Source organism: Podarcis muralis, chromosome 1 (genome assembly GCF_964188315.1).
Source record: "Podarcis muralis chromosome 1, rPodMur119.hap1.1, whole genome shotgun sequence".
Lineage (NCBI taxonomy): Eukaryota > Metazoa > Chordata > Lepidosauria > Squamata > Lacertidae > Podarcis > Podarcis muralis.
In genome coordinates, this window is record NC_135655.1 from 44197282 (window position 1) to 44214146 (window position 16865).

General features: G+C 41.3%; 1 protein-coding gene across 1 annotated transcript in view; it reads right to left on the reverse strand.

Moving 5' to 3' along the window:
• Positions 1-4452: 4452 nt before the first annotated feature.
• Positions 4453-16865, reverse strand: part of LOC114594260 (cytosolic phospholipase A2 epsilon-like) — a 47192-nt gene continuing 34779 nt past the window's right edge. Inside the window, exons 14-21 of the mRNA XM_028723697.2 lie at positions 14676-14901; positions 12227-12341; positions 11962-12099; positions 10542-10649; positions 7880-8065; positions 7390-7556; positions 5980-6160; positions 4453-5112 (exon numbers count right to left, since the gene is read on the reverse strand). Coding sequence (XP_028579530.2) covers positions 4898-5112; positions 5980-6160; positions 7390-7556; positions 7880-8065; positions 10542-10649; positions 11962-12099; positions 12227-12341; positions 14676-14901 — 1336 coding nt within the window. The 3' untranslated portion in view covers positions 4453-4897. The remainder of the gene's footprint in view (positions 5113-5979; positions 6161-7389; positions 7557-7879; positions 8066-10541; positions 10650-11961; positions 12100-12226; positions 12342-14675; positions 14902-16865) is intronic.

Below are 16865 nucleotides of genomic sequence, written 5' to 3' on the forward strand. Positions count from 1 at the left end.
GCCTACATTCTGCACGGACTGGTTGCATGGCTTTAGATACCTATTAGGTTCATAAATTAGTATATAGCATATATTCAACACAAAAAAGTGACAATTTGTTGTTGACAAAAGACAGCTGGACATATAAAGGGCCCCATTAACTTCAGTAGCTTACAGCCTCATCAAACTTAAATCCGGCCCTGCCTGTGTGCTCCCTCTAGGCTATGAAAATCAGGGGGTGGGGAGAAGTCTGTTTGCAGTCCCATTAAGGAGCAGGGCCTTCTTCGTGGCTACATCTGTGGAACATACTCTGTGGTCGAAATTGGTGGTTCTCCCAGATGGACATAATTAAAAATGTAATTTGTTTTACCAGGATAGGACAAATTGGACAGGAGCCTAACTGATTTTTCATTGTGTTACGTTTTAATTATTCATAATATATTTTACTGATAGCGTAACTATTGTTTTTATTGTGTTTGTATTTTGCAGTGGTTAGCCATCCTGGGGCCCTGTGGAGGGAAGAGGGGAATACAGGAATGAACAATAAATAATTATCTCGACTGAGCTACCAAGAGAGAAAGTAAACACACAGGGCTACTTTCGATAAGGAGCCATTGCTGCCTCCTCTGTTTTTGCCCGTTTTTTGGGACAGGTTTACTAGTCCCAATCCAGAAGCCTTTTTCTTGTGCTCCTTTTTCTTGTGCATTCATTATTTCTCTATCTCGTAATCTGGGGAATTAGTCTCGTAATCTGGGGAACTGGGTTCGCGTCTCCGCTCCTCCACATGCAGCTGCTGGGTGACCTTGGGCTAGTCACACTTCTTTGAAGTCTCTCAGCCCCACTCACCTCACAGAGTGTTTGTTGTGGGGGAGGAAGGGAAAGGAGAGTGTTAGCCGCTTTGAGACTCCTGAAGGGTAGTGAAAGGCGGGATATCAAATCCAAACTCTTCTTCTTCTTCTATCTGTCACCAACCAAGATGGTAGAACAGAGTGGTTATCCTTGATCCCGCTCTCAGTACTGTTTGCAAGATTTTGGCGCAGACCTACTGCTTCATTCTGGAGCATGCACCAGCTTTCTGCTGAAGTCCTGTAACTTTTCATACCACAAATGCTGCCAGTTTTGTTTTCCCAGACTTTGTTGCACCATAGAGCAAGAGTGACCTTCTGGGTAGCAATAGTGTGTCATCATTTGGGAAGCATCACATAACTTAGTAAAGCAGAATGATGTGTGGATGGTCAACTATAAATCTGCTAATGGCTTATTATTGCATCAGTAACATGTTGCAGAATACACCTGGGCGGGGGAACCCCACCAGTCTGGAGATGCCCCAGGTATCCAGAAAAATATTTGTTTTTAATTTAAAACAAAACAAGCTCCTGAGGACTGAGTTTTCTGGAGTGTTGAGGGTTCAGGGAGATGGGGAGTGGAGGGAGAGGGAAAAACAGCATGGGCTGGAACATAATCAGCCTGATCAAGTGAGTGACCATTTATCGTGACCTGGAAAAGGGCATTAGGTTAGCAAATGTATACCATAAGGCTTTCACCCCTTCTCTTAGTTCAAAATAGGCATTGGCCACATTGAAGTAAAAAAGAATTCTGGGTGAGAGAAATTTAATTGGCATTGGAAGAAAAGCAATTCCTAGTTGCTTAATTAATAACTCCTCCAAGGGTTCCAAAGACCCTAGTAGCTTCTTGAAGGCTTGGTGAACTTACGGTAAGTTTGGGGATGCACACCAAAGCTTCCTACTCAGTTTACCCCAAATCTCTGCAGTCAGTGCTTTACAGTAATTGGATTGCAATGCTGAGATTCTCAGGTTTGGTGTTGGGTCCTGTCTAGACCCTAGAACTTAGCAGAATCTCATACTATTGCACAATGGGCAACTTAAATCATGCCCTTCCCTGCAATTCCTGTTAAGTCCTCAGCTTGTCATAGTACATTCACCAACTGCAACCTTTCAGTGATAGGAATTGGTGACTTAGAGACTGAGCTACACACAAGGATGCTCCTAGTCTAAATCCCCTCTACCCTGAATTAACTAGGTGGCCTTTTCAAGTCATTCTCAATCTCAAACCTCCCCCCTTATTTATTCGTGTTATTAAAATATTTTTATATACCACTATTCACAAAAAACCCCATCAGGGTGATTTAAAACAGTTATAAAGAAAACCGTATGAAAAATTTAAAATCAGATCTGATTATTATGGAAAGATGTGTTGTTGATTGCCTGCGTAAGCCTGACAGAATAGAAAAGTTTTCAGCAAAGTTGAAATAGAGAGCCCCTGCTGAATCCCTGTTGGCAAAGGGTTCCACAAGACACAGCTGATGGTGCTAAAGGATGTTTTAATAATGGTGTCACATGTCAGGTGCCTTCTGCAGGCTGAGCACCTTGCAGTAATCCAGCCTCAAGGTTTCCAGTGCATGGACTACACTGGAAAAGAACACCTGTAGCTGGTAAACCAGACAAAGCTGGTAAAAGGCACTCCTAGCCTCAGAGAGCATGGGTCACTAATGAAGTACCCAAGCTACACACCTACAATGTGGGATAACAATAATAATTGACCTTACAGCAGGGGCAACTGTAGTTGTTGAGATGCTGGACTGTAATTTACATTATCCCTGACCATTGATTATGCTGGCTGGCTGTTGTAGTCCATTAACAGCTGGAAGGCCACTAAGTTCCCCTTCCCTGCATTGTAGGGTTCTTGCAAGGCTTGTAGCTAGATGTATTAGCACTGAATATGAAAGTTTCCCACAACAGCTTGCAATTATGGTGGCATCTCAGAATCTGTATTCATTTTGAATACCAGTTCCTCACATCTCATAAATGTAACACTGCAGCATATCCCCAAAATTATTGATTTGGCAGGTGAAATGTTAGGCATCTTGCTCTGGTACTGAATCTAAAAATGTTAATATTAATGCTTAATAAAAGAGATAAAAGAGTGTAAAAGAGTGTAAAAGAGATCCTTGTTACCTAAGATTTTTATGCCCTGCCATCCTATCTTAGATCTATTACTTGCGAGAACCCAGACATCTTCCCACAATGGAAGAGCTGATGTATCTTCCTGCAACAAAAACCATAAAAGTTTGTTGTTGGTACAGTACAATTCCCATCCCTATCCAGTATGGACTGGCAATATGAATGCTGAATAATAGCAGTAGAAGAAGAAGAGTTTGGATTTGATATCCCACCTTTCACTCCCTTTAAGGAGTCTCAAAGCGGCTAACATTCTCCTTTCCCTTCCTCCCCCACAACAAACACTCTGTGAGGTGAGTGGGGCTGAGAGACTTCAAAGAAGTGTGACTAGCCCAAGGTCACCCAGCAGCTGCATGTGGAGGAGCGGAGACACGAACCCGGTTCCCCAGATTACGAGACTACTGCTCTTAACCACTACACCACACTGGCTCTCTGAAAAGTGATTCAGTCTGTTTCTGAAGATGGGCACAAGGCATCCCATGTAGAATTAAATCTACTTTTCTTTTATTTGAAATATTGTGCATTCTGAAAACTACTAGTGCACCAGCTGGTAAGATCTTCAGTTAATGAAATGTGCTTGCAGCTTTTGTACATGCAGAAAATGATTTCCTGAAGGCGCAAAACGAGACCCTTTATGTTATAAATTTTAGCCATGCAATCTCTGCATTAAACCCGGGACTAGTTCTCTTAAATAAAAATCATTCATCTTTCTTTTTTCTCAGTCTCTGTGTGTAGATACAGACTTTTTTGTGGGGGTTGTCTGTTGCGCTGGGTGCTATATAAAGAATGAGGATGGGATAGGGATGCAGGTGGCGCTGTGGTCTAAACCACTGAGACTCTTGGGCTTGCTGATCAGAAGGTTGGCAGTTCAAATCCCCATGCTCCAGTTGCTCTGTCCCAGTACCTGCCAAGCTAGCAGTTCAAAAGCACACCAGTGCAAGTAGATAAATAGGTATCGGTGTGGCGGGTAAATGGTGTTTCCATGTGCTCTGGTTTCCATCATGGCGTCCTGTTGCACCAGAAGCGGTTTAGTCATGCTGGCCACATGACCCGGAAAGCTGTCTGCTGACAAACGCTGGCTCCCTCGGCCTGAAAGCCAGACGAGCGCTGTAACCCCATAGTCTCCTTTGACTGGACTTAACCATCCAGGGGTCCTTTACCTTTATACGAAGAAATCACCCTTATTCCAGTAGCCAGGAATCTTTGCCCCATCATCCTGTTGTGTAAACACTGATGTGTAAGGATTCACCACCACCACCCCAACATCAAAACATGATCAGCACCACGTTCTTCGACAGTTTTGAACAGCTGTCCCTCCTTCCCTATCAAATCATAGGACCAATCAGATTCATCCAATGAAGATTCTTACATAGAACAGTATGAGTACTGCCTGTTCCTGCACATGGAGACTTTTCCAGAGTGATACTGTTGCATAGGTACAGTACCAGAAACTGGCTTTATTTGTTTTAATAAAAATCATTTAGCACTACTCATATTTCAGCAAAACAATTTTATGCAAAACACTTGTTCTTACATAATTTGTACAGAGACCATGAAACAATACATAAAACACCTCAAATGCATTGGGAAAGGGAGTGATATGTAGAGCATAAATAGCACTGTAAGAAAGAAGTTTTACAGTGTATTTCTATAATAATTTGTTCAGAACACTTAAAAGTAGCTTCCAAGATGATAATGTAATGTACGGCCACAGAACTGTCTATGAAGAACAAAAGTAGAATGACTTACAGTATTCATTAATAATTTCTAATATCCAGTATTTCCTCCTGAAGGGGTTGAACAGCGACTTTAATATTTGTTTGATTGAGTTCTTTGTTTTTCCTTCTGGAATGAAATGCCGATTACTCCCTAGTACTGAACAATGTCAGAGGTTTGAGGATCTCTTTCCGCTAAAAGGCTCGCCATGGATTTTGAAATTGTTAACTCTTCTTCTGCTGCTTCTTCCGTTCCACAGCTATACGCAAAGTTTTGAAAATTAAATCTATGTTATTTTGGATGTTGTACTCACAAAGTTTTACTAGCTTTTGGAAGTCCTTTTCTGAATACCGCAAAGTATATACATTATATGGGCCAAAGGAACTGGTAAGATCACCAATTTCACCATCTTCCATCTCCTCAGGGCTTCGTTTCACACCTAAGATTTAAAAACAATATATAAGTAGGTAGTTTTATTTCAGAAGGATAGCCTGGTTTTTGTTGCAGCAAACACCACAGAGAGTCTTGTGGTATCGTAAAGACTAACAGATTTAATTCAGCATAAACTTTTGTGGGCAGGAGTCCACTTCTTCAGATATATAAATTGTTAATTCTCATGCATGAGGTATATGTACATGGGAAATAACCCGGAAAGAAATAAAGATATCATCTTGGTGAGGAAAATAGGGAAGGCTTATTATTGTCTTCAATAATTTGTACAGCAAAATGCATTACAGACTTTAAAGCATCTCTTTTGGAAAATCATTCTGTTGGAGTGTAATTATTCTTCCCTTTATTTCAGTTTCTCCTCAGTACAGAAGCAGTGTGCCCGAATCTTCTTTCGGAATGTGTGGCTGAGACCGGACTCAATTAAAACTGGGTCTTTAGGTCTGAGTGCAATACTTCATCCAGTTGACTGTGCTATCTCAAAAATCAATGTTTTGGTCCAAATGCTGGCATAGAAGACCTATGACATCTCCCATCTCCCAAGTACAACTGCAGAAAAAAACTCGATAGCTTTTTGGGGTGGCAGTATTTTTAGAGGAGCACATGAAGCCACATGTAATCTGGGACATGCACAGCCCAGTGTCGCCTCCGATGTTGCAAAGAATATGACTGGTGGGGAAAGGGGGGGGGGGAGGGTATCCTGAATTGTGTACTGCTTCTGTTTAGTAGTAAGCATGTCTTACCCCTGCTTCTTCATTTTCCTTTTGAAACAACTCTCTTAGATTTCCAACTTAGTCAAAGAACAGAATTGATCATAACGTAATGAAAAGCAAAAATTATCAGACTTGTACAGACTTACCAGGTGCTTTATACTCTTTGAATGTGTCACACACTAAGGGGAAAAGAAGCACTATTGGAATTTCAGGGCCCTCTTGATCTCCCACCAAGTAGCATTCCTTCAGATCACCATCGTCCTTTGGTATAATTTGAGGGAATGGGACTCCTTGTTCTGAGAAATACTCTGCGGCTTTTTCCAGAGGCTATGTAAGGGGGATAAAATCCAAGCATGATTTTAATAGTGGAGCCATTACTTGATAGACTGGAAGTGCATTCACACACGCCTAATTCGTAGACTTTTTTTTAAAAAAAAATCTCTGGTTTCTCCAATCCCAGCAACATGGAACACTGCAGAGTTTGCACTTCACCTGTGACCAGAAGGTCATCTTAAATTCTCCATTAAAGGGCTTTGAGATTCTATCTCAGCTGTGTGGAAGGCAAATTATGCTGCAGAACAAACTAATTATATTGTTAACCATCTCTTTTTGGGGAGAAGGGTGCCCTTAGTTGCCCAAACTTAACTATGTGAACAGCTTGTAGGGTGATTGGAAGCCTTAAAGAACCCCACCCATTAATATCAATTTTGTTCAACCTTGCTCAACTCCCAGAACTTCCATCTCTGTTCTGAGTAAATAAGAGGAAGAGTTGGAGAAAGGAGTGCTGAGGGCAAGAGAAGAAACACCCCCCCCAAAGCCCTTGAGAAAGTAAGTCTTCAAGGGGATTAATTGCTTTGGGATCTTTCATTTGGTAAAAAGTGCTATAAAAATCTCATAAAATGAATCAATCCACAGTTGTCCCAGTGGTAGCAGCAGTATCAAAGCAAAAGGCCTTTTCTTTGCAACTGAAAGAAAGAAAGAATGGGAAAGAAGTTTTTCTCAGTGTGGTCTGGAAACTTGTCTGGTACTGTTCTTGCAAACAGGACTGAGAACATACATCCTGTGCATAGGCTTTTAACAACTCTCACACAAAAGTCACCTCCTTATTTGTGTATTCAGAACTGACCTCCAAATATATGTCTTGTGTACATGCAAACAAAAAGCAGCAGAACTTGTCTAGAAGAGAAAAAAACTGATTTGGTGGACCTAACTGCTTTCACAGAAGCCGTGGTGCAATGTGAATAAAGCTAGCAGAATATTTATCTTATCTCTCTTCCATCTGACAGGGAAGACTTCCATCTGACAGGGAAGTGAAATACAGCATTTGTCAGTTTCCCCTTCTCACAGCCCTGGTATTGCTGATGGCAGAGGAGGAAACAGCTGCAAGAAGATGATTTCAACAGAAGAGAAGGCAGAGGGTACAGACCATCAACTTCCTCTTTGTATGATAGGGACAGAAATGAGTAACTGACTGTCAAAAGCAAATAAGTTATGCACACTCCCATTATTTGTGTGTGTGTGTGTGGGGGGGGGAAGCTGTGCTCAAGATGACTTACCATTATTTGTGATCCTGCACTGTAATTTAAGTGTATTATGAGATCCACATTTCTTCCCTGCCTCATGAGTGGTGGGTAGCTGCTTTCAAAGGCAAATGCATTATCTACCAGATACAGGTAATCTTCAGCTCCTGTCAGCTGGTTCGGAAAGGTATCAAGATCACAGTCTGAAAGAAATGAATTTGTGGTCAGAAACGGGCAGTGCTGCTCCTACGGGGAACATAAAGAAACAGAAAATGCACTCAAAATATAGTTCTCCCCACTCATGACATTTCAAGAGACTGTCCATTTCCGGTCTCTGAACTTCTGTCTTTCAGTAACTGGGTAGAGCACACAGTTTCTGTTGCCTACCCAGGAAGTCCTTCCCCTCTGGAAGAAGAGGAAATGGTCAGTCCTTAAAGACTCCCTGATTACCATATGAAGGCTTTAGGTATTGGCCAAGCAAGCTAACCCAAGGGAACTTTCATTTAAAAAAGAGCTCTTGCTATACCTTTCCACTTTGAAAATTCGCTCTCTAGGTATTCGTTGTGCATCGGGCAGCCTCTCAGAAAATTAGGGATCACCGAAACTGCTGGTCGCCACATAATGAGATTTTGAAAAGCATTGGCAAGGCTGTCTGGAGGATACTGCATACGGGTAGGGAGTTTATCTGTTGACGGATACCAAGGACACTCCTCTGTAGAAGGAACAACATATGAAATGCATTTTTTTTCTATGTTAGAAAATAGTAACCATGCTATGAGATCCTTGGAATTTACAGTGCTTCATTTCCCCACACCATCTTGGCTTTCTACAAGTTTGGTTTTGTCTCAAATCTACCTAAAACTCCAAAATACTGTTCCAAAGCTGGTCTGCTTATATATGGTCTGCTTCATATATAGTTTCTTAATGTGATTATGTGCAACATTTCATCTGCCTGCATCATGTAGGTAGACAGCTGTTACACCAGCTCTGTTCTGCACCAACATATGTCATAGGTGTCATCTATTGTTGATATAACTTGCACTGCTGTGTAGGGCCAGCATTTACTAGCCATTTGGACTAGCAGCGATAGCCATGAGATCCAGCCCAAACCCTATCTGATTTGCAGGAGTTAAGCTCAAAAGTGTTACCACTGCTGCAGGAAGCAAACATTGGGAAACACCTTTGTTGGTAGTATTCCACTCTAAGCTCATCCAGTCAGTATAATACTCACTTGTGCCCCCACCCTTGTGCTAATTGTCAGTGTTGAGTACCAGTAGGGTAAACTGTTTTTAAATGAGGTTTTGAGTCCTTAGTTCCTTTTACTTAGAAAATCAAAGTCATACTTTACCAATATGTCCCTGTTACCGCTGTCACACTTTATTTAAAAAAAGAAAAACTATTTTGTTTAAAGTGTACCTGATTAAAAAAACATGTCTTTGCTAACACAGGCACCATATAGGGTTTACACTTTGTTGCAAACTTGTGTTTTGGAACCACCGCAATAAAAACAGAATAACACCACTAAAATATTTAAAATGCTATTGTAACAACAAGCAGCAGCGATACATGATGCAACAAAAAGCTGTGATCCCAAGGAACAGAGTATTAATCTAAATCAAACTGAATCATAAGCAGAATGCATACAAAAAACTAAAAAGGAGGGAGCCAGATGAGCCTTTTGAGGAAGCCCATGGCCTGCATATCTCAGATGCTGGTGGCACACAGAACAAATGTTTCACAACAGATCTTAAATCAAAAGCAGAATTCTGGGATTCCGGACCTGAAGCACTTGAACTTTTAAAGGTGAGGACCAGTGGTCTGAACCAGTGGTCCGGAAACACACCAGGAGCCACTGCAGATCAAATACGAATGGTTATATGCTTTGAATAGCAAGACTCTGGCAGCAGCATTCTGCGCCAGCTTCCATTTCCTTAGTTTTCAAAAGCAACCTACTGTAGAGAGCTTTGCATTACAGTAGTTGATAACCAAAATGTGCCCAGGGAAGTGAAACTGGCCAGATCTGTCTTTTCTAGAAAATGTGTAACTAGCACTCCAGCTGAAGCTATGCACTGAAGTTCCTGGCCACAGACATCCATTGCTCCTCTAAGAGCATGGGTGGTCCAGTAGCATCTCCATGCAATGCACCTGATTGTTCAGACATAGTGCTATCCCGTCAGAAACTTTGTGTATTACCAATCCCAGGCTAGCTCTCTTGTGGCCATTTGTATCTCCATTTTATCTGGATTAAGTCTCAGTTTCTTTGTCCAAATCCAGTCCAGAACAGATCCCAAACATTGGTTTAGAACCCGCATTACTTCTCTGGAATCTGCTAGAACAAAGAGATGGAGTTATGGGGGACAGTAAGTACTCCAAAACTCTGGATGGCTGCTCCCATTGGGTTAATGTAGGTGATGAACATTAACATTGGGTTAATGTAGGTGATGAACAGCACAAGGATAACAAGATGGACCCATGACAAGATGGAGTCCCTCAGAGGCACTTTCTGGAATCAGGCTCCGGATAGGGCTGGAATCATCACAATACAGTGCCATCTCAGCCCCAGCCTAGCTAGCCAATCCAGAGAGATCCTGTGGTCAATGATACTGGAAAATTCCCAGAAGGACAGCAGAACAAACAGGCACACACCATCCTGTTTCTTTTCCGGTAAAGGTCACCTACCAGGGCAACAAAGTCAGTCCCAGGGCCAAAACCAGGCCAAAGTAAGCCTGTGATTATTTTGTATATGGCACTAATAATTACTGGTGTGTTTTGTAGCATTGCCTTAAAGAATTGTAAAATACATCACTGAAATAAGAAAGGATGTGTTGTGCACATGTAGGGCATAGTCATGTTCGTACTTTTTGCCCTGTACTGACATCAGGTCTCTCTCTTATGATAACCACAGGTTGCCTACAGTTGTCCGTGAAGTCACTGCAAAAAGCAAGCTCCTGCTTGTGTGCATGATCTGAACACCTGTACAGGCAGAAGCCTGTGTGTTAAGAGCTGCTTTATGGGCAACTGTGATGGTTACTGAAAAGAGAGAGGCAAGGCTAAAAGCACTACTCCCAAGTAAACACAGCTATAACATACACACAAATAGCACATAAATAGGACTACAGAAGGAAAGTACATAAATGTTCTGTCCCCATAAATAAACAGAGCAGAAACAAAATGGAACAGTAACTTACCAAGCTCAGTTATTCTATTTCGTGTCCACATCTGCCAAAAATCTTCTGTACTAACACTCATAAACCAGACATCCATAATATTTATAGAAAATACACTACTCCAGATTCCTGTGATAGGGAAGAAATTGGGAAATTGGGAATAATTTGTGTAGTTTTCATGTTTGAGATGCCCATGTTACATAGTGCCTAAAAGTGGGTGAGCTGTGAGTCTATTTCTTGGTTCAAATCTCACGTCAGTCATGAATCTTTAGGAAGAGCCTCTACTCAGCCTTCTGTTTATGCTAATATATTAATACTGGTATATACATTACAAGACTGATAGGGGGGTATACTGAGATAATGTATATAAGAGACTTTGAACAAGAATTGAGCCAAAACTTCTCAGAAGATCACCCAAGAGTGCTAAGGAACAAAGCTAGGCTGGGGACATTGGCCAGGCTGCCAACACAGTTGCCACCGTAAAAAAAAAAAAAAAAAAAAAAAAAAAAAAAAAAAAAAAAAAAAAAAGGATATAAATGCTGGAAGGAGAGAGAGAGAAGAAGCAATGTTGATGCCACAGCTAATGGTGAGGCACACTTCCTAGAAACTGGATAATTTCTTATCCCTCCAGAGAATAATTGACAAAATGGTACCCATTTTTGCTGCCTATGAATAGGGTGAAAAAATCCAGGAAGTTGTTTTTGCTCTGTTCTAGTTACGAACACATAAAATGTTTTAAGATTGCTACGTCATTATAATTTATAGTTTCTTAGTATAAGCACACAGAGCCACCTACTGGTAAATTAGAACAGAGCACATGATGGGATTTGAAATTATTGGTCATCAAGAACATCTAAGTAAGTAGCTCATTAGTAGCAACACTCCAAACGCTGCAATTATGGAACGATCATAATTTATTTTGCGTCTTCGGTGCAATCATCAAATGCATTCCCACCCTCTTGCTAATTGCATATAGGATGTGGAAGTGCCTATTTGCCAGCAACAAGGTATAGGAAATGTTTTGTGCATGCTCTTCTAATACATATTGGTCACAGTAGATGATAATTAAGCACACACTTAATTTAAATGTGCTTTATAATAAGATAGATATGTCCCAAATATGTTTAGTCTTTCAGTGTTTTATGCCAACATAGAAAAATTCTAAATAGAGTAGGTTTTATGTGTTCATAGCAGTGGCAAATAGATTGTTTATCAAAAGAACCTTACTGTACACAGAACTATTTATAATCTGCTAGAGCTCTTTGCTAAAGACTCAAATACTCCTAAAAATAAAAGTATTTTACTATTATTGGCTACAATCCTGTGCCAATTAATCTGAACTAGATTGGCCATTGGTCTGATTCAGCCAGATCTTCTTATGTTCTTAACTCAATGGGACTTACAGCTGAATAGGTGTCTATAGGACTGCCCTATTAATTACCTTCCAAGAAGCAGATCCGTGATTCTGGGATTTTCTTCATCAAATGACCCATAAAGAATTCGCTGCCAAAATGTTCAGCACGAATGTAGGCTCCATATTTTTGAAATCCCACTTCATATGGGGTGAACTCCAACCATTCTAAAAAGGAAGCCACAGAAGAGTATCTTTTAGTATTCCTAAATTACATGAATTGGCCTTTCTAGTCCTCAGTTCTACTGTTTGAGAATTAAATGCAAGCATATATTTATAAAATATTTGCAATTACCTCTAAATCCCCGATTACTTAGTTTTTCCTTTACATTGAGACAGAGATACACAGGCAGAGGGTTCTGGCCATTAGTCAACGCCCGCTGCTGATCTGTGAGTTTATTCTGATCTACCTGTTTGTGAAAGGCAGAGAGAAGCAGTTAATGTAGCTGAAAAGGGTGTAAGAGGCTGCTCTAGAATTTATACTCTAGTGATGGCATCTTACTCTAAACCGAAGCCCAAACTATTGTGCTAAGTTAGTGTGTTAGCCTACTTTGATTCAGTTGTTCTTTCTAAACAAAAAGGGATACGTGCAATTAAATTCTGTCCAACCCCATTCAAAATGAACATTAATGAAAGGTTTTTGAAAGAGCTTGAGGCTTCCTGCATTGAAAACTCTTTTCTTAATGAAAGGTACAGATACTCAAACAATGGACACAGTTGTGAAGAGCATATTGCTAAAATTTTCTGTACAAACCAATGTTTCTTTGAGAAGCCTCCCTAGGAAGCTGCCTTATAACAGGGTTGCCATACGTTGGGGATCCAAACGGGAATTTCAAAAAAATGACAAAATGTCAGGGTTTTTGCCAGAACAGAACCAGGAAGTGTGTGTTTGTGTGCTTTTTACTTCTTGCAATATGGCCACCCTACCTTATAATGAGCCAGACAACTGGTCCATTTAGCTCAGTACTGATTACATTGAGTGGCAGTGACTGTCCAGGGTTTCAGGCAGGGTTTTCTACCTGGAGATGCCAGGAATCCCCCCCCCCCCCCGAGATGCTGTTACCACTGAGCGATATCCCTTCCGCCAATATCATTTGATGGGAGTGATTAGAGGAGGCTCATAAGCCCCCATTCACACTTCATTCCATGCAAAGGGGCTCCACATAATTAAAGGGTAGCATGGCTGTCCCACAATCCTTATTCCTGAAGTTGTGCCTGGTCCAGTTCCATCCTTGGCCTCTGTACATTTAAAGTGTGAACTGGCTAGACTTGTGATTGGGAGCAGTGTGGCCCCATGACCCTTGCACCATATGGAGTTTCTTCGTGTGGGATAACACGTGAAAGCTGAGGGATTCCTATATGCATCGAATGTATGATAAACACCCAACTATTTGCAGTGCACGTATATCCTTTTCTGACTTCAGACACCAAACATCACAGTGTACAATGAGGATTGATATAGATGTTCCATCAACACCTCCACAATATGGCGCTCAGGCAGAATTTACAGTGCTCCCACCTCAGCACCTACCGGTAGGTGCCAACTCCCTGGGGCCCTGGGGGCCCAAGCACTCACAAAATTCCCCATGAAGGGGCTGGGCACCCACAAATTTTGGTGCCAGGGCCATGCATGCTGGATGGCACCCACAGCCCCAGGGCCAAGCTGACACTCCTATCTGACATTATATTTTGGTATGTTAAGAAGCATGGTTGGGATTGTGTTCAATGAAGCACTAAGCAGCTCATTCCATCAGCACAATGATCATCACAATCCTTGCAAAACGTAATGCTCCCTCCTCTCCTCTGTCTGCCCACTCCCTAAATCTGTTCTAGTGTGTGTGTGTGTGTGTGTGTGTGTGTGTGTGTGTGTGTTTTCCCACAATCTCTAGAGCAGATTAGGGGATAGAGGGAAGTCCTATTCAACTACCAGTAATTCTTGCACTTCTGCGATTATTTAATTGAATACCATCCATTACCTAGCACTTTTCTGTGTGGAGAAAAAACAAAATGGATTTTACTAGTAATTTAGGATTGCTGTCTTTGGGTAATTTATTCTTATGGAATCAAACACTTCTGTGATATACGCTACTATTTTGTAACTAAAAAAAAAATTATCCTGCCCAGATGCCTCACTTCATCTTACTGGGATGCAGGTTAGAAACTGAGATATGAAAGCTAGCAGCTAAATGGCACCTTAAACCTTGGTTGTGGGCACAACAACAGAATGTCTAGGCATGCTTTTTTATAACAAGATTACAAAACTGAAAACGAATGAACTACAGCTAAAATATTATGTTCATTTTTCACATGGTCTAGTCCTTCCCCTGCCCACTCCCCACCCCTCACTAATATTCTTAAGAGGGTCTCTTCTCCAGTCTTCAGGCAGTAGCTGGAAGTGGGAAGGCAGAAAAGGGTCCTCTTTTCCTTCCACTCTGCAAATCTTTTAATCTGAAATCTTAGGCGCAGTACTGCGCCCAGAGCTCAGAAACTGCTCATGCTAGTGAAATTGCCTGTCACAAAATGAGCCTAGAACAATGAGAATTTTGAACACTGTTGGGATGTATTTGACTTAATCAGAGTAAAGCTGTTGAAACTATTAAGCTTGTCTCAACTAATTTAAGTTCATTGATTTCAGTGGGTCTACTCTGAGTATGATGGAACTTGAAATGCTTCATTTTTGCTAGATTGTACCCCTAATCAAAACTAGGCATTAGCTGGTGTTTTTAGAGTAAAGTATATAATACCGTATCGTGTAGCATGGCTTCAATGATAAGTCCCCAAAGATCTGTAAAAGAGATATGATGCCCTTCTTGATAACGCTGCCACAGCTCCTTTGAATAGTATGCTAGACGTTCTGGGGAAAAACTGGCAAGGAACTTGTTTTTTTTCAGTTGTTTTTGGACTTCAACCAGTGGCTCTTCTAAATTTTTATGTGACCAATTAGGATCATCGTACAAATTTGCCATTGTCCTGGAAAGAAACACAGTAAATACAGATTTGGCTTCAGAAGAGGAGAAACATGAAATGTAGGTGTTTGACACTTTGTGGCCATGTCTTTACTTGAGTTCTAGGTTTGGGCAGTGGCGTAGCGTGGGTTGTCAGCACCCAGGGCAAGGCAAGTAATTTGCGCCCCCTAACCCGTGGATTTGCGCCCCCTAACCCGTGGATTTGCGCCCCCTAACCTGTGGATTTGCCCTAACCCCAGATGTTGTGCCCGGTGTGGCCGCCCCCCCCCTGCACCCCCCACGCTACGCCACTGGGTTTGGGGGATCCATGTGAACTGTATTGAGAGCAGCAATTATTGGAGCATTCCCAGTAAAAGATTGGCCATTTGTGCTAGCCAAAGATGATAACTCAGCTTTCACTACTTTGAGAGCCAGTGTGGTGTAGTGGTTAAGAATGGTGGACTCATAATCTGGTGAACCGGGTTCGATTCCCTTCTCCTCCACATGCAGCTGCTGGGTGACCTTGGGCTAGTCACGCTTCTCTGAAGTCTCTCAGCCCCACTCACCTCACAGAGTGTTTGTTGTGGGGGAGGAAGAGATAGGAGAATGTTAGCCGCTTTGAGACTCCTTCGGGTAGTGATAAAGCGGGATATCAAATCCAAACTCTTCTTCACCAATGACCACAATCAAGATTTGGATATGGAATAATAGACAAAGCTTTACCTAATGATTTCTGCTTCTTATGCAGTTGTTAAAAGCCCAGCACTTCCATTTTAAAAAGTGGGATGGGTAACCAAAACTACATCAAAAAAGCTACAGAATTAATAGCATGAGATGATTCAAGCAACACTGACCATTCTACAGTAAGAAGGAAGTGCATTTGTGATCCCAAACTTGGTGATCAGTAAGATTTGAAAAAGAATCAAAATCCATCCACCTAGACTGCTGTAATTCACTCTACCTGGAGCTGCGCCTGAAGATAGCCCAGATGTTTCAGCTGGTTTTGGCTAGAACCAAATTAATTAGATAACATTACAGCGATCTTGTACCAGGTATACTGATTGCCAATTTGTTCAAAAGCTCAATTCCAGCTGCTAGTTTTGACCTTTAAAAGCCTACATATGGTGTGGGAAACCTGTGGCCTTCCAGATGTTATTGGAGCCCTTTCCACCAGCATCAGCTAGCTTAGCAAATGGATGGGGATGGTGGAAATTGCAGTCCTTCAACATCTAGAGGGCCTCTGGTTCTCCATCTCTGCCCTAAAATTGTTTGTAACCAGAATATCATTAGCATTGGCACCTGGCTTTTTCCTCCTGCCTTCAGAGCTATGCCAGTGGATACTCACAAGTACTTTTTTCAGTTGTGACCAAGATTTGGAAAAACCCTCCTTGGAAGCATCCACTTAATCCCATTCTGGCATTCTTTTAAATGAGCAGCAATAACGTTTGTTTGTTTGTTTTTTTAAAAAAACAAATCAGTGAGATTTTGCAGAATTTGCTCTCAATTTTTTTTAATGTTGCCACTGTCTTTCAAGCTGCTTTTAATCCATTGTATTGAATGGGTTTAAATTGTTATTGTTTTTAATACTGTGTTTTATTTCTCTAGACTTGATTATACTACGGAAAGACAGGGTATTAGTTTCAAAAACAAACAAGTTTCTCCAAAGGAACCAATATTTACTGAAAGTTGACTGTAGCTACCACTTCCCCATCATGCGAAGGTTAATAATAATAATAATAATAATAATAATAATAATAATAATAAATTTTATTTGTATCCCTCCCTCCCCAGCCGAAGCCGGGCTCAGGGCGGCTAACAACAATAAAACAGTACAACAGTACAACACAACACAACACAACACTCTAAAATCATTCCTTATAAAATTAATTCAAATTAAACCACTGGCAACCATTGGGCCAGAGCTCTGCGAAGCTTGCCGAGGGAGGGAGTCAGGCTGTGCCCTGGCCAAAGGCCTGGTGGAACAGCTCT